The sequence below is a fragment of the Bactrocera oleae genome, chromosome 2, assembly GCF_042242935.1.
Source record: "Bactrocera oleae isolate idBacOlea1 chromosome 2, idBacOlea1, whole genome shotgun sequence".
Taxonomy (NCBI): Eukaryota; Metazoa; Arthropoda; class Insecta; order Diptera; family Tephritidae; genus Bactrocera; species Bactrocera oleae.
In genome coordinates, this window is record NC_091536.1 from 66,070,654 (window position 1) to 66,090,457 (window position 19,804).

At 30.6% G+C, this 19,804-nt stretch overlaps 1 protein-coding gene across 1 annotated transcript in view; it reads left to right on the forward strand.

Annotated features, from left to right (window-relative positions):
* Positions 1-19,804, forward strand: part of eIF4EHP (eukaryotic translation initiation factor 4E homologous protein) — a 127,842-nt gene that overhangs the window by 105,438 nt on the left and 2,600 nt on the right. The window contains exon 3 of the mRNA XM_014231211.3: positions 19,539-19,687. Coding sequence (XP_014086686.1) covers positions 19,539-19,687 — 149 coding nt within the window. The remainder of the gene's footprint in view (positions 1-19,538; positions 19,688-19,804) is intronic.

Consider the following 19,804-nt stretch of genomic DNA (forward strand, 5'->3'; position numbering starts at 1 on the left):
TGAGGTTGTGCACTCCTTGACTAGTTTTGAGCTCACTCTCTGATCTGCTTAAAAAAAGCCTTAATTCTACCGTCAAAGTAGATACCTACCACAACATATGGGCATGTAGACCTGCTCTAATATATTCATACCAGCGCGTACCGAAACAGAAATATATACACAATATTTTTGTATTTACTCGAGCTCCGTGGATAATCGTTGCGGCAAGAAATTAAAACAACCATAAATTCAGCACAGTTACAGAATAATAATAACTCACTACTACTTTTACAAACGGAGAATAAACTGCAAAGAAGTCACATAAATACCTAAAGTAATGCACGTATACACACGCACACGGCATGCCTACATACATAAATACAATTTACAATACAAGAACGCACATTTTTGCATAACATTGTAGCCGCAACTGCTTTTTGTGTATTATAAATGAGCTCAAAGCGAAACAGGCATCGAATTCTACATTTAAATACAAGGGCTAAGAGCTGCAGTGTCGATATTATTCCTGGGCTATTGTTTTTGTTACAGTTACATAAGATTAAGGGTATCTAAACTAAAGTCGATGAATTTATTTAAAGCCAGCTGTGCATACAAGTACATAACTACTTACATACATGCGTACATACTATATGCAGAATGAATGTGTATTTATATATATATATATTTAATATATGTATATATTTTAGTGCATATATACATATGTAGATTTGTCGATATAAGCATATCTCCTAGAATTGCCTTCTTAACTCCCGAACATTTGTCCCCCATTCGCTCCAATCCCTTCCGATTTCGCATTTTTGCCCCTAATTGCTTAGCTTTGTACCCTTAAGAGTATAGCTGCAGGCTGAGCCACTCTGATTGTATGCGTTTAAATTAGTTTAGTTACATATTACATGCACATTTATATGTGTGGTAGTGTAGGGTCTTTCATTTGCAAATGTCGGTACGTGTGTCGGTATGTTGAAATTTTCCCTTTGGGCAATGTTTCTATTTTCATTTTCCATTTGCTCTTAAATGGGTTAAGCATAAAATACACCAAAGTGCCCTAAACATTCCTGTGTATGATATTTTTAGTTGTGTGCTAAAATAATATTGTACAATACATTTTTTGTATGTACAAAATAAATTATGGTATACCCAAGACGCAAGATTTCAAGGTTAGAGTAGCTGAAGGTTTATATTTTATGGTATTCGCTTTAATATTTTGCTTATTCTGAGGTCTTTATAGAAGTTTTGTTCTAAATTCAAATTTGGCTGGAATTTTTGGAATTTCCTTGACGATAGCTTAGTCTATAACAGACATACTAGATTCTTTATACGAACACCATCCTATAAAATATTTGATTCACCGCTCGGTGGTTTTAAATTTGTTCTTATATCGATGTATTTTTGATGAAAGCAACACACACAGTTAAAGAATTGATTTTAATCCAGTCAAAACAAACATGCAAGGTTACATAAATTTACAACGAGCTGAAAGTTAGTGAACATGTTCAAAACATGATCAAAACTAACACATTAAAACTCCTCATCGTTCTTTTACGTAAAAAAAAAACACTCTAAAGTCAAAAGTCAGGAAAAAATTCTAATTTACCCGAACTATTTCTACAAAGTACAATATGTAGATTTCTCATTTTAATATAATATTTTAATTCTAAAAGCCACATTCCAAAAAAGCCAAGCATATAACATTTAGGGGGCTCGTTTTGCGAGCTGACAACCATTTCAGTGTGCTAGGAAATCAAAAGTGGTTCTGTTTATCTTCAGCTTCTGAAATCCATTTATGACCTATATTATCCCACTCAAATACATCTAAGACTACAGAGGTACTTCATTAGTTGAATAATGTATCCGGGTTTATGCTTCTCTATAAAATACAATCCTTCTCTATGTTAAGTACTAATATGCATAAAGTGGTTTATAATCTTCCATGGGGAAGACAAATGACTTTTCACATACTCGAATCAAATTTAATAACCTCACTTTTTCAAGAAAAAAAAAATATTCGGACTTCAAATAGCATTATGTAGTTCTACGTTTTGATAACGACGCCTCTAGTAGTTACAGAAATTATTTTCGGAAAAAAATCGTATAAAAAGATGTACCAACTTCTTTTATAAGCCCAAATTTCTACTGTTAAAGATTCTATAATGTTTCACAGTGATAATCTAATTGAAAAAAAGGCTTCGAAATTGATCTTACGATCATGGTATGTAATAAGAACCATAAAATAGAGTCCAGAATAGTTTATCTTTAAACTATAAAACTATGTATTGTATATGTGATCCAGAAATAAAATTCTTGAAAATTTCTAAGACAAGCTAATGTCTCATATTGACGTTTGTTCATATGTATAAATGGTATACCGTGCCCATCATGTACTACATATTTAAGTAGCTGTATAAACATTTTATTAGAAATCTCTAAGACAATTGGCTAGTAAATTTCACAAAATTAATTCTCTCACATAAATATATCCTTACACATACGCCCATTTGGTTGTCTCTTCCGTTATTACTGTTATTGATATGCTTGTTATTTGTTTTCCTATTTGACTACTGGCTATTTTGTTTGTTGTGGGTTTACAAAAATTTCTCAAATTTCCAAATGTAAGCTTCTCAAATAGTTGAACAAACATCCGTTACGGCATCCACACTACCACCGCATACCTAAAATTATGCTCCCCACGTAGTCATTGCTCCCCCTCATAAACCGCTAGCTTATCACAATGCCTCGAACAAATTCGCCCCAGCTGCTGGAAAACATCGTAAACCGTGCTGTTCGACTTCATCGCGCAGTTAGTTACGCCAACAAATAAGTATTGTAAGTTTGATTGGTTGCCGTCAACGTCGGAACAATGTGCCTTTTAGGGTATCTGCTTTTGTATTGCTACTGACTTGTGGCATGTTCTTTTGCAATTTGTTGCTTTGTTGTTTGCACTTTTTTTTTTGCCTTGGGGTCGGCTACTTTCCTGTTGACTGTTTGTCTATTTTTTTTTTTTAATTTAATAAGTTCCATTTGTATTGTGTACGTTGTTTTAAAATACTGGATTTATCTTGGTCGTCGACAATTCGAGTATTTTGTAGTTAGTTCTTTGGACTTCTTGAAAAGTAGTGTACATCCGCAAGTGATTTATCGACGAAGTCAAAAGCATTATGTGACTGGGATAAGTCATTTGCATTGTTGTCATCTTAATTTTCACATTTTTAAATAATTTTTTTTATAATAAAAAAACATTTCCAAAAACAAAAATTTTATTTTTCGTGTGAAAGCAAAACCAAAACATATTTCAATCCACTTTTAAGCATGTCGATGAAAAAACAGAGCAATTTCAAATTTTATTTAGTTTTATTTATTGATACTTCTTTAAAGCTATGAAATGAAGAATATCGCACTATAAGAGACATATTTTCGTAATTACTTTACGCACGCGCCATCTACCGGTTTTAAACTTCACAGGATTTCATAAAACAACCTCAAAATTTTTATCATTCTTTTCGGGGCTACAGAGAGCAGAAACCCACATATATTTTATTTAATACGATTTATTCTATTTTCCGAATATTCACCATCATTTGAAGTCTTTCCAATCGCTCTCTGCGTATGCCCTCAATGTTTCCTCGAAAGTTTCCTTATATTTTCATCCTTTAATCACTAATTCTTCTCACAGTTCTGTTATTTTTAGTATTATTAGTGCCCACGTCAGCTAAATTTTTTTCCTGCTTAATTTTCATTAAAAAAAGTTTATCGCCAATTTTTTTCTTCTCAGCTTCGCTATCATTCCACACGAGATGCCTGGCACAACATAACATATAATTAACTTTTTTCATTTTCTTTAAAACACTTTAAATTTTATACATGCAAGAGTTTAGCTTTATATACATACATACATAGAGGTATATTAGCATGTATATAGAAAATGTGCTTCGAATTTTCTTGGCCACGTGCCCTATAATATCGTCGTAAATCAATAGCACCGCAAGCACTTTAGAATTTGTAGAGCGAGAGCAATAAGAGCGCCGAAGTAGTGTCATTGATAAAAATGCAACGAAGCCACCTTTCCGTGTGTGTGTGTGAAATTCCGTTGATTGGAAAATATAGAATAAATTTGCAAAAGCATAAATTAGTTTTGTTATTGTTGCTGTTATTGCAGGAGCAACAGCTAATGTTGCTGACAGAAAATAATCTAGATTTCTCTCCACTCAGCACAGTGCACTTTGTGTTCTGACCCCGTTATGCCTTTGACAAAATCTTAAGCTGTCAAAATGGTTCTGGTGCAAATTAAATTCGTGATATACTACGTAATTAAAATGTTTTGAATGTAATTTACGGTGCAGCGAAAGTAACGAGTCTATTGTTTATTTAATAATAATATATATTTAAATCACAACATTTTAGTCAGGCGTATGTTTAAGCTGCTGCGTTTTATCTACCATATAGGCTAAATAGTAGAACTATAAGACGTAGTCTGTAAAAAGACGAGTAGAGATTTCATGTCGGCTGTCGGACATTTAGTGGAACAAGTTTTATTATTTAAAAAAAATGATAAAAAGTTAGCGAGATATATAATCGCATCCCCCGCTAGCAGGAATTGAGTTTCGAATTATTGACAGTGACTATTTCTTGCACTCAGACCTCAAGAGAAAAGAACTTTTGCGATAACGAAAGAGTAACCCCGAATAAGACAAATCATATATCAAAGACTTTATCGAAACAAAGGTATTGCCAACAGAATAGAATAATAACCAATGTCTAAATTTAAGTAAATACTTTTACCAGTGTAAAAAAATCTTGATCTCAATTCCTTTCATATTGAGTTTTGTTCAGGTAATTTAAAGCTAAAATAAAAGTATTCCGACAAAAATTTTTTAAAATTAAGACGTTGTGTGCTTTATGAAAACATATTGAACAAGTTTTCAACAAAGTTTTAAGCCAGTTAATCTTAACATAAAATCTTTACACTCCTGTTGTGTGTGTGTACCAACGTGAGTAGAGTAGAGAGAGAGAGTTTACCAATATTCAAATTTTAAATGGCTATCCGATACCAATCACAGACCACTGATCGCCACTTTTTTTTATTATCTATATATTCCCCCATTATAGTATACAGAACTGTCAAATTCAGGCAACTATTATACTGCCAATTTCGGAGTATGAATGCGTTGAATATATTTAAGCAAAATATGTATACTTTAATTTGTATTCATTAACGAACGTTTCAATTTAAAAAATTTACACGAAGTTATTCTGATCGTATTACTTTAATTACTTAGTGCATTTTTCTAATAATATTAAATTCGTACTTTTTTGCTGGAAAATTTTGATTTTGAAATCGCCTCTCAATTAAAAGTCGCAAACTTAATAAATTTATTGTTGTTTTTTTTTTACTTCGGATGGAATTATTTTTATTTTCGCTAGTTTCGCATTTTATTCATAACACAATATCAATAAATTTTCACATTAAAATAAATAGTTGGTATTATTTCATATTGAATTTCAATATTTTTTATTGCACATTATTTTTGTTTGATTCTAAAACAATACACATTTAATTTATTATATTATTATATATATTTTGATTCATTTAGTAGATTTTTCTGGAATTTACTTGTGTATACTATATGCAATCATCATTATCAAATCCTTGTGATGGCATGCCAGTTCATGGCCTTGCATTGTCCTTGTAGCAAAATAAAATATTTTGGAATTGAAAATTTGTATTATTTTTACATTATTATTATTTGCAGTTGTGTTTGTATTGGGGTAGCGCTTTCCACTCCTGCATTTATATACATATCTATAACTATTTTTTAAGTTTGTATTTTAGAAAGAGTTTTTAAAGTTAATCGTCCACAAATTTTACGCAAATAATTTCTTTTCTATTTTTAAATGAAAATAGCAAGAAAATAATTTTCTCTGTTAAGTAATACTCGGCGTATTGAAATTATTTTTACTTTATTCATATAATATTTTTAATTTATTCTTTATTCTGTGAACTCATGCACAAAGAGTATGCTGCAAATCATTTCGCACCACATGTTGCAATTAAACAGAACTCTACGAGCAGGACATGTTTTATGTATATGTGTACATGTGTGTGTGAGTGCAAGGCTGCACACAGCTGTTGCGTATCGTGACCGACCGCTTTCCGTTATAATGAAATATGTAATATATCCGTATGTAAAAATAAAACTTACTTATTTTATATGTGTTTTATGTGATACTGAATGCGCCGTAGTACAGCGAATATTTCCACTAAATTGTGGACTGCTTTCAATTAAATTTTATTTATAAATTTAAAATAATAATACTGATGAGTATTCATGTGATATCTACAGTTTTTGATGAACTTGTGGTTAAGTATCTCCCCCAATCTTTAGTACGCATCCTGAAAATGAAGTTGAAAGTTGTTTTTGTATAAAATATGCACTCAGATATTTAGGGTGGCGGTATAACAAGGGTATGCCTCTGTGGTTTTTTTGTCTGACCCACGTGAAACTCTCAGCATAAATCAGACATGTGAAAGGAAGTAGCTTCTAAAGAATTGCATTCAGCCTAGCAATAATCAACATTTTTCTACAGCTTCTTAAAGTAGTATCCATAACGGTATATTTCTGATATTGTTCGCAATCACTTCCGCAGGGCACAGCTAACTATACTCTACACAAAATTTTTTTTGTTTTTTAAAAAAATGGGAACAATTTTTTACTTTCCATTGATTTATTTTTAACCCTGTAATTACTTAAACAAATTTTACTTTTACAAAAAATTAATAATATTTTATTTAGTAAAAATGCATATAACAAATAATAATTGTGCGCAACCAAACAGGAAAACCACACTTAATAAAAATACAAAGAAAAATAAAAATGGTCTATGCTTAACCTAGTTTTGGGTCAAGGTCTAGCACTACATAGATAGTTTCTAATATGTACGTGTTTATACTATATATATAATATATACTGCTGTTTTCAGTCAGCAAGATGTAAAAAATGCACAAACACTCACCCAACGAAACATGTTGCTAAGCAATTGCAAAAGTATATAGTTTGTATGTATGTGTTGGCACAAATGTACTTGACTCACTTGTTGTAATCTATGGTGGTTACACCTCCGCAAGCAGGTTAAACACGCGCTGTTGCATGTGAATTTCGAATACCATTGCTGGCTGTATGGCTAGTAAATAAAAGGCAGACAGTGCCCGGATAACCCACGCAGCAAATTTCTAAGCCAAAAGTAGAAGTGAAGTGATTTGGAAACAACATTTCTCGGTTCAGCCTATGTGACCGATATTATAAGTACTCACTCAAAGTCTGTTTTTCTAAAAGAAGTTGTAATATTGGCTTGACTTTAAAATCTAGTTATTTCGAATAATTCATCTCAATAAGTTATATTTTAAAATTCGCCGGCTAATTTTGAAAAACGTAGAGAAAACCTTTTTACAATTCCCAGCCGAGTCTTGTACAGTGTAATAGAAGGTTCTCTGAATTCCCCTGGAATATGACTTAATACGATAATCATATGGTAAGCTAGGATTTTTGATATTTTTTAGGCATTTTTATGGCATCTCATCTCTCTCTGAATCTAAACAAATACTCGATGCTTAAGACCATTTTGGTCCATTTTCGTTCATAGTAACGCTAAGCTGATTTCACAAAAGATATATATTTTGAAATTTTCTTTCTCACTTAAGTCCAATATTCTTGACATTTAATAACCATAAAAAATGATTGGTTGATGAAACTAATTATTTCAGCAAATTATCCACTTAAACAACAATGGTTTACTGGGTACCGCGCATACTACAAATTGTACTCCAACTCGACCACAAAATAATTGCCGCTCATAATTCTCCATGGCGCAAAAGTGTTTAGTGCTTGCATTTACTTTTTTTCACGGCGCACTTTTTAACTTTTTTCTTTGCGCTGTTGAACACATAAATCATGGATAATAAATTATTAACGCAAAATTTCCACTCCCGCCACTGCTGTTCCTACTATGCGTACCTGGAGTGTGTGCGTCGGCAAAAGCAACCGATTAGCGTTGGAAAGTTTATTTGAAAGCGTTAACTTGGTAAATAAGAAAAGTTTTTGGGTGCAAATTTCGCGCACCCAATTTAATGCTATTTCGCTTTATAGTGCAACAATGCGTATACGCAAAATTTTTTTAATAAATGCACAAACGGATGATTTGGAGAAATTTTTGTGCTCTTAAGTAATTTAAACGGTAGCCAGTGTTGTGGTAAAGTAACCAGTACTAGTATTTAACATTTTCAGAAATTCTTACTGATATAATATCTTCAAATAAGGATTATTTTCTGTATACTTAGAAAATAAATAAAAATTGAGTATGTATCAAAGATTTACTGAAATCGGGTCTATTATCCTCCTAGCACTCAAAAAATATTTCCCCAATATTTCAGTTTACGTTTGTGGAGGAGGTGGAACATTCATAGTATTTGTAAACAAAGACATTTCGCTGTTTTTTTCGTGCCGTCTGTGCCCAATACATTTGTCTGTCAAGCATTGTAGAAAAAAATAACGAGACATTCATTATTGTATTCATTGTACGCTGACTCGTGTCACGACGTCTGTATAGAATTCTTAAAATGATTACTAACGAGATCGTACCAACCAACAAGAATTCTACCTGGAAGAGTTCCCTTAAATTGACTCCATATTTGTAGCAAATCAAAATGCTTGATCTTTTTTCGCCCTTCCGCATATTACCTAAATGTATACCCTCGTGCTCATATCGCCTTTTATCATATTAAGCTAGTTATTAATCCTTTTCAGTGCTCTCTACTTACAAGTAAAATCGGTGAACAGCTTTGCTCCGTTAAGTCTTGAACGAGCGGGCTCCCTCTAAAGGTGCATTCGCGCACACACATATGTATACCCCTCCTACAAACAAAAAGTACACACAGCGAAGCACACCAAATACTCGCATGCTGTGCCATACATACTGTTTGGTTGTAATAGTCTTTCATCCGTCTGTCCACAAGTGCAGTACATCTATGCGCACAGCACTACTTATACAAGTACACATTTGTCGACTGAGTTCCACAACACTGTCCGGATATAATTTCGTTTCCGCGCGTGCTGGCAATTGTCGGTCGGATTCGCCTGCCATTTAAGCACTTTCAGCACCTATAACAAACGCAACAACAATCACAACAATCAACATTTCGTTACGCCATAACGGCATAAGCTTCGCCTTTGGCTCGCAAGTGAAAACAACTATTGCAAACCAAATGCCACATCCTTTTCCTAATTCCATATACAATTCATTTCTCAAACTTGCCGAGTTGTTGCACTTACTTGTTGTTGCACTTGTTTGTGCAGTGTAAGCACATGTGACTGCCGCTGCTGCTGCTACAACATCACTTTAATTCGCTTTTGGTCTTGACTGCTAAATCGTTGCTAACACATTCATAGTTGTCCGCACCGCAACCATTGTCTTGCAGAGTCCTCTTCCTGATACCTCCTCCCACCAACGAACTCACAAACCGTTTATTTCTGGCTGTCACTCTCGCATTTCGCGCGCTTGTGCAGCCAGCTTCCTCTCCGTGGACCAATTTATTACTGCATATTTCATTTGTTACACTTAAAAACCGTCATTCGATTTCCCCTATGTCATGAAAACAGTTGCAGACAGTGATTTTAGGTTCGGTCAATGTGCGCATGTGTACGTGTGTGCAGCACCTAAACGATTGTGCGCCGCTGTGTGTGCATTTAAGGGTTAATATGTTTCAGTCATGTTTGTTTGGCTGCACACATTGTTAATGTTAGTTTGTTTTGGCTAGTCCATTTTTGTTATTTTTCCCAGAAGATATACTTATAATATAAGCGAATGTTTTTTGAGGAGAGAGATTTTATATTTCGAATTAGTTCTGCATCTTCTATATAATTTTTGTTTCTGGGATTGATTTGGTTAGATTTCTAACTAAATTAGCTAATACTTTAATCATTTAGAGTATTACATAGCAGATTAAATACAATTGTATCTTCATCACTAGAACTGAATGCTCGTTTGAATTCAGATGTTTGCTCTTTTATATACCTTCATTAATTTTTTTAAAGAATATTTTGGAGTTATTATTGAGTGTATAGTTGTATTTTTCATAGTGCCAATATGCAGATGGGCTTGAAAGCCAAATTATAATCAGATGTATTTATTAGATAACCGCGTGTCTATGCTTCTGTTTCAACTTTTCGCCTCCATGTGTTGGTCTTCGAATTCCTTGAGTATTCTAGTCTAGCGCTGTTCTGATAATGTCGTCGTGTGATTATCGCAAAGTATGGCCAACCCATTTTCACTTTTTTTTATTATAGAGTATGGCATTATTAAAACCTGATTCAAAATGTTATTCAAGATTAAATTCGGTAAATGCGGTTATTGTTTTTGAAGGGATATTATACCGTTTATAGTTATAAGTGAACTGTTTGAGCTCATTAGTAGACCAGAAATTATTTATGGGTAACAAGACTCGCGAAACTGGCACCTTTTCCAAAAGTGCTTTGGTAACTTGCTGAATATTGTATGGTACTTGTTTGTGATTGTATTCCTGAAAATTATCTTATAGATCTTAGTACTCTTATTTACTTATATTAAATAGGGTGACTGATTTTAAAATAGAAGTTGTGTGGCTGAAATCTCTTAAAAAAGTTATTTGGATGTAATATACGAGTACTTTTTATCGAGTGTTCAAGGTGTGATTTTATAGTATTCCTGAACACTCACATCAATTCAATGTAATTGATATATTTGATCACTTTAGTAGCACACTTGAAACTTAGAAAATATCTCCAGCGCGCTACTTAACTACACTTAACTACAGAACAGTGTTATACGAGGAATTTATTGTTTGGTGCACTTTTATTCCAGTTCTCTAACGAATGATTAAGGTTATGGGAGCCTTAAAATAAAGATAATAGACATGCTAATAATTTTTAGCGCTATTTTATTTAATCCACTTCTTAACAGTGTAGTCTCAAACGATATTATATAATAAAATTGTTTGATATATAACATGTGTTGAAGTGGTTACCTAAGTATTTTTTTTTGTTTTTGGTTGAGATAAGATCCACACAGCTTCAAAGAAATATGAATATTTGTTTAAGTTTTGTGAATTACTAAATTCAATAACAAATACTTATAGAAGATAACATATAAGAGATAATTATTATTGTATATATTTATTATATTGTATAAAATATATAGATTTCTACCCTTGACCCTCAGGGTATTTCACCTTACGCCCAAAAATTGTCGAAATCGGACTTTATAAAACACAGACGCCAAATATGTGGACTCCAGTGCGTAGGGCTGAGTTTTTGCCGAAAATATCGGTCAATTTGTGAAATAAATATATTATTAAACTAGAGGAAAATGTTTCTTTGATAATAATATGCTATTGAGGCAAAAATGAATTGAATCGGATCAATACTTCCCTTAGCCCTCAAATACCTAATATAAAGATTTTGGAACTTCCAGTTGATTTATACCACATACGAGTATATAGAGTATTTTTCTAATAACAGTCTATCTTTGTATCCAAATTGGATAAAATCAGGCGAAAACTTGCCTTAGTCCCCAAATAACTGATATTCAGGGTATTGAAACGTTTGCCTGACTTTACTCCATATATGTATTTGGTATAATTGTATGTATATGTATTTAGCATATTGCTTGTAAATAAGAAGATCTCAAACTTACCTGAGCAATATCAAAAATTAATGCAATCAGCCCTTCCATTTTTCTGCCCTCAATATACCATATAATGATTTCCGACTTTTCACCTGACTTTAAACCGTTTTGGTAGGTAAAAATGTGTGATATTTTTAGAAATTAAGTGGGCATGTTTTCTTAAAATGTATAAGATTATATTAATTTTTTTGGCGTTCAATATAAATGAATTGGTCTTGGTCTAAACGCCAGTTCCCCAATATAATGAATTCCGATTCTTTGGTTGACGTTTTTCACATCAACTCATTATATTTATATATTTATATCCCATGATTTGAGGATGATTTTAGTATAATTTTCGCTGACAGGAAGTAAAATACAGTAATAAAACTAAAGGAGTCTATGATCTTCAAAAGAAGTTAATATGATATTAAATTTGATTGTAATCCATTCGCGAATTCGTCGAACAATGAAGTTGAACCTTATCGCACATTTTTAAATATTGCCAACACCTAATGATTTTAAGGCGGGTTTGATCCTTGCAAGTTGCAAGAGTATAAAATGTTCGGTTACACCCGAACTGCGAATTCCTTACTTGTTATATATATTTTATTGTAAGTTGGTATATTTAATTTTATTTTCTCCTTATTCGACAACTAAATATAAGCATATAAGTGCAAAAGAAGATTAAAATAAGTCACCACATTAATACCCATTTACTTTTCAAAGGCAGAGCGCGCTATTATTTTTTTATATATATTTTTTTATTTAATACATATACACACTTCTAAAAAATGACAAAGCAGCTCATAAAAAAACCACCAAAGTTAGACACAGCAGAGAAACATTTGTTCACAAGGCCACCAAGGGTGAAACCAACACAGCCTCAGCGGTGACATTAAAGTGCTACAATAAAAACAAGACACCTTTCTCTTTCTTTTGTGCATTTTTATTGCAGGAGCCAACAGCAACATACATACATATATAATCACAGATAACGGTGGCAGCAGAGCGGCAATATCCAAGCACAGGTGGCATACAGCATAACTCATGTAAGTGCAGCGATGACAGCTTTGTGTTGGCGGTGCAACCGGATTTAAGAGGCGTTAAAATTTTTTTGCTAAAATGTATGTGGTTAATATTATATACAAATGTAATATATATATACAAACTTAGGTGTTGTTAACATATCCGATTACATCTTCCCTTGCAGTTCTTCTTTGAGCTTTTAATTGTATGAAATTAAGATTAGTTTTATTTTAATAGCTGTAAGGAAATGAGTTGGTGTTGAGATAGGGTTTGAAGATGTGGGGTGTATGGGAATTTTTTTCTCAATATCCAATTAGTAACTTATACAAATAATCAAAAACTGTAAAAAATTTACATATTCGTGTTTGCGTTCAAAGGCAAATAATCGGAGACCACGTGATTTATTGTTTGCTCTGTGCATTTGTGATTACTTAACAGTCTTAGTGTTTGACATCAAGATTTATTTATTTAAAAATTTAAAAATATTTGTTAAAGATTATCAGTAAATAAGAATATTTAAAAATCTTGATACTCGTTACATGTAAATTTCTTTAAAAAAGTCCCTTTAAAATAATTGCGTATGTGTAAGTTCTAAAATAATTCAATATTTAACAGTTAACATTTAAAAAAGGCAATTAGTCATACATATACTTTTGAACATAATTCAAATTCAATTATTATAAATACTGGTCTCGGGTATCACACAAGCGAAAATGGTTTTAAAACCATCTAAAAGAGGAAAAGCAATTGCATAGTTTTTACAGCGAGATAAAATCAGCAAAATGGAAAGGTATTACTAAAACACAAAAACAAAGAACACATATATAAATAAATAAAAATTATAACAAAAATACAAAATCATAAATATTAATACTTGTTTAAAATTAATAAAAAGTTTAGTAACAAATGCAGAAGAAGAAAAAACCAAAAATAAAATTTTTAAAAATATATAAAACTATTTATAGTAAATATTATTGTATTGTGATGTTAAACTAAATAAATATTAAATTAAAAGAAAACAATAACAGAAGTATAAATAAAAAATAAGCGGAAAGTGTAAAAAATAAATAAAATAAAAATAAAATATTATTAAAAATTAGAAAAAAAATTGTTAAATATTTAAATTTATACATACAAAATAAATAACTCAAATAAAAAATAAAAATAAAGCAAAAATATCAAACCAAAAAAAAACATTAATCTGCATAAGTAGATTTTTTTTTCGAAATTGTATAGATAAATTACACAAAAACTTGTATACATATAATAGTAAATAAACACACGCAATATACAGAAAAATATAATACAAATTCGCATTCTCATATATGTATACATAAATATAGTGGAATATTGAACAGTGAAAATTATTTGATTTATTTATTCTATATATACACATATTTGTTTTTATTTCATTGGAAAAAATGTATTATTCCTGTGGAAAAAAAATTATTTTACAACAAAAAAAATTATGTTAAATATTTCTGGGAAAAAGAGCTCTATTTAATGTTATTATTGATTAAAAAGTTTAATGTAAAATTGGGTATTTACCTATTTAACTTATATATTTTTTCATATTCTAATACATAATTATTTTTCTCAGGATAAAGCTAGCATTTCACACAATAGTGTGGATATTATTATTCTTTCGATGAAAAAAGTTTACCACAGCGCCATTTAGCATATATGTATGAATGTATTTTAGGTAATAAAGTTTAGATTCCATTTATCTTGAGGGAACTTCAAAAACAGGAAAAATTTATTATTACTATACTAATTGAAAGACTAGACAAAATTCTGTTTCTTGGCAAAATGGCGACTTCCAAGAATACATAGTGGCTTGAAAAATTCAAAATTATTATCCATAAATTCTTCAGCTCAGTTCAATTTCATATTACTTGTTCTCGTTTTATTACTAAGGTGCAGAGGCAAATGATGTTTAGGAAAACACCAATCGAACTTCAAGTAAATTAAAAAATTAAAGCAAATAATAATGAGCTAACATTCAAATCGAAAATCGCAACTGTTGAATATCAGCAAACACTATTTATTACAGTTGCCACCATAATATACATACATATATTTATAAATATAACCTTCAAATGTAAATAAGACCGTATATTTTCCTGCCTGCAATCCAACAATATAACGCTACACAACCTGTATTGACTCCAGTCATAAATCGTTATTGTATATAAACCTCGATATTTAAAACTGTAGAACTTTTAAATAATTACAATAAAATTTAAACTATTTTCAAAAGATAATGTAACATAAACATTTACGAATTATATATGTATGTCTAGGTATAGTACTAAAATAAAATATGTAATTTATGGCAAAACAAAGTGATGAAAAAACATAAATGTGTTCGATAGGTGTTACTTTAGATTTTCACGTAAATACACGACATACACACATGCACACCACACACAACTTATTACATTCGATAGCGGCACAAATCGTAGATACCAGCTGACGTTTGTAACCTTTTGTTATGATTACACTAGTTGACAGAGTTTTCGTCCTTAAAATTACTTTTTTTTCTCAAAAATTGAGGTGTTTCCAATATATTAATTATTTTATTATTCAAATAATAGCAGCGGTCATATTCGTGCTTAGATGTTCCCTCCTTAATATTGGCATATTAAAACAAAAAAATCAATTTCCACCTGCAGGTCAAGAGTTTTCCTACATCTTTGACAAAAAATCCATGTCTCTATTTCTTGTCCTGTCCTCCTCAAAACCATCGTATAAATAGCTTAAAAATAAGATGTGATAATAACTTGATTCCTAGGCGTGATAGAAATGAAAAAAAATATATGTTTGCGTTTAGTTAGTACTACTAAATAAAACGTTATGGAATTTTTATTTCAATTTGTAAACTAGTTATATTTAACATGTATTTGTTATATTGTATATTGTATTGACAGTGCTATAGCTATCTGAGAACCAACCACTCTCTCACTTAAAATCATTTAAATTACCTTGAAATTATTCCACTAAAATTACACTGTTTCACGGTTTCCGGGCATTATATTTGGATATTATACTCTGAACTCTCTTTCTCTCAAAATAGTAGATGCTAAAGCCTTTTTTTCAAACATTCGTTCGAATTTTGTTGCAAAACAGAGTTGTATCTGCTAAACACTAAAAACGTGGTGTCCAGTAAACACGATGTTTGTGAGTAACCCATAATACTAAACACCAAAATGGCCACTAAACTCGAGTTTGTGACCCGACCTTAACCAACTATTAAAAAGAGAGGCTCAGAAAGTATTCTTACATGCCAATGAAGGCGGTTATGGGTAAAATAAAGTTTAGAACTTCAAACCAAAATATTAAAAAAACTCGAGAGAGCAACGACAGACTTTGAAAGAGATTTTGCTGTCACTGAAGACAGTAACAGAATGTGTCTCACTGTTTTCATATACCCACGTACATAATTTATATTGCGGGAATTGCTTCACTTTCTTTACTTATTTTTTCTTTATGCAATTAATTTATACTAAGCATACAGCAAACACAATCCCACAAAATACAGATTTTCAGTAGAATAACATATTATTATGCGAATCTACCAAAAACGTGTTAAAATCAGTAAAGCGCCAATTTAATTTAAAAATTGTTAAGCATTAACATTGATTATAAAATAATATAAATACGATTTTAAGAAACTCGCAAGTTCAATTAATAAAATTTAGTATTTAGATAAACCAAACCAAAAAAAAAAATATTTCAAATCTAATTAAGAGATTAAGCCTAGCATTTACCAAAGCAAATTAATGGTATTTGAAATGTTTAAGACAAAGCCAGACCAAAGAAAAATTAATATTTATGTATAAAAATAAACTAGTTTCCAAACTTATATTAGTACATTAAAAAAAGAATGATATTTAGTGATAATAGTCAAGTCATTAATGAAAATATAAAAATATCTAAGCAAAATAACACTGAGGGGTGTATTAAAAGGAAAGTTTCGAAAACTAAAAATGCAAAACACAATATAAAAAGTGATTGTTCGCCGATTTCATTATTATATTATTAATATTTCTTAAATTTGAAGATTATACCGCAACTTCTTCCCCAATCCAATAAAAAAAATTCTCATTGGATTCGAAAACTGTTATTATGTTGTTTTTAGTAACCATATTTTTAAGCAGATTCTCAATGCTTAGTATGCTGCATAGCTTAAATGAAACTAACCACTACATATCAAACGTATGGTGGAATGACAGCAACTGCTGGTTAAAAACCAAAAATGTCATCAAAGAATCGAAAAAAAAACAAAAAATTTTGCTGTAGTCTACAAAACTGCTGTGGGTTTGAAGATATCAGAAAAGAACACAATAGACTAAGAAATCTACATAACAATGCATCTACAAATATATAAACCAACAATGGTTAGGGAACTTTTCCAAAGAATTAAATAATTGGCAAAATTTCTCAATTAACGTCGACGAAATGCGTAAGAAACTCAAAGAAATGTTGAAAATGATAAACTTTAATATCCAAAAAGCAATAATTAAATAAAATAAATTAACACAATTAATATTATAAATATATATACATAAAAATACATATACATATATATATATTAAATATATTTCATATAACATATTTAGGAGGCACTCATACAACGTGAATTCAAGTTAGAAATGCAGCTATAAAATCGCATAAAGAAATTACTATAATAATACATAAACAAAAATTAAATATATGCATATGTACTTATAAAAATTAAGCAAAAAAATTAAAAGTGCTTAGTTTGGTGGAGCGAAATGAAAAACCTAAACTCCGGAACTTGTTTGTTACAGATTTTGAAGCGATGTTTGGTATATTAAACTATATTGAAAAAAATGTAAATGGCAGCATTTGAAAGAGAGGGGGCGATTAGGTTTAACAGTAAATAAGCCGTTAGCCAACCCACACACGCACACGACACTGGGTCGAAGAGCCCATAAATTACATATTATTAGCAAGCATAATATTTAAAAAGTAACAACAAAAAAACAAACGTATTTAAGAAAATCTCAAGATTGAAAAGAAAACTGCAAAGCAGCGTAATCACATATAAGCAATAGTACATATTTTGAAAATTCGCATACAAAACTAAACATTGAAACAAAAATTTAAAAAAAAATAGCGCCTAAAAGTATGCTACTTACAAATTACCAAATGTATACAAGCATAGTTTTAATCGCAAACATGGAAATCATTTAAAATGGGACGAAGCAAAGAGTATAGCAAAATAAAGCGACTAAAATTATGCTGAATTCGCGAATTAGTTATAGTCTAATATGAGACTTAAAAAATATGGTGCCTAAAATTATGCTACATTTGCAAATTACGGACTATATTGAAGCATAGTTTTAGGCTCAAACATTTGAATCCTTTAAAATGATTGTCAATCCATGCTTCGACAAAAGACATAAAAAATATAGCACCTAAAATTATGCGGGATTTTCAACTTATGAGTTATATTAAAGTATAGTTTTAGGTGCAAACTTTAACACATTCCACAAAATCGACTAGAAGTGCATTGACTGCACATGTTTCGAAGCAAATGAATAGGCAGTACATTCACAGTACCCAAGCGTTGCCTACATCTAGGCGCCTAACAGTTATAGTTACAGCATTCCAGGTTCACTCTCAAGCAAACACGAAAAAACACACGCACATAAACACATATGCAAAATATATTACTAATAAAAACATGAGCATTCAATAAATAAACAACAACAAAATTAAAAATATTTATATATAAAATCTAAAGTGAACAAATTGAAAAATGTATAAGGAATGAAAACAATCACCAAATGCAAAAATATACGAAAAAAGCAAAAAACACACACACTCATGCATATGTATTGTGTGTCCATATGCAAATTTGATAGTCCCAACAAAATTTGTAATTGCAATTTCTGGATATGCAATAGCAAATACAAAAGCTTAACGAATTGTGTAAAAATATAGACAAAAACAAAAATCTAAAATGGAAATAAATTTATGCGCAAGGAGCAGCGCTGGCAACAACCCGCCGGCAAACACAAGTCGCGCATGCGCGCAACAAGCGAAGTGTTAATATAAAAAATATATAACAAATTTTTTGATGGAAAAATACTCATTATTGTTAAACGGTTTAATTATAAAAAAAAAAATCGACTAACAAAAAAATACAATTATGGAATTAAAAATATATAATTAAATATACAACAATTATAAAAAAATATAAAAAGCTAAAAAAAAATAACAACAAAAATATATATATATTTCAATAGAAAAAAAATATGACTATTATATTAAAACATTTTCTCCTTTTAGTAAGTTTAGTTAATTCGTTGTTTTTGAATTATATATTAGTGTTAGCATACATACTTGAATATTTGAAGTAAAAGCATAAAACAATTACATAATAAAATTTAAAAGTTTAAAAACAAAAATCATAAAATACAAAAAAGAAGCATAACAACAAATGTTTATATTAAGATAAACGAAAATAGACAAACAAATATAATTAAATTAATTAATATATAGTATTCATTATTTGTTACAAGTATTTTTTTTTTGGCGTAATTGATTGGATAAATGATTTAAATATTGATTGATTGAAAATAACAATGTAATAAATGAATGCAAAAAAATATTGTTTTATTTCGTCTAAAGTTGGTTATCTTGTGAGTATAACTGTTATTTTGTTTTCCAGCCCTTGGCGCAACTTCATATCTGCCAAACAATATATTTATTATATCTTTTATACTAAACCAATTATTTATGTACAAAGTTTTTTAACGGAAATTATTTTCTTGATTTCCTATTGTTAGGAGGATAGCTTATCAGTTTGGAACCGCACTGCCACTGATCACACGAGCACGACACGTATCCGTGACACGCTACGTAGGATATTAAACATACCTCTAACAACAGCAATGGAGTATAAGATACACTGTGATAGCCTTAAATATGTAGCAATGTGAGTATTGATTTTAAATTTTTGTAAAAATAAAATTTCACAAATCGAAAATCGCAAATGTTAGTTCAACGAGGTAAGAGAGATATAAGTACGAAAGGAACCATAATGATCGGTTCG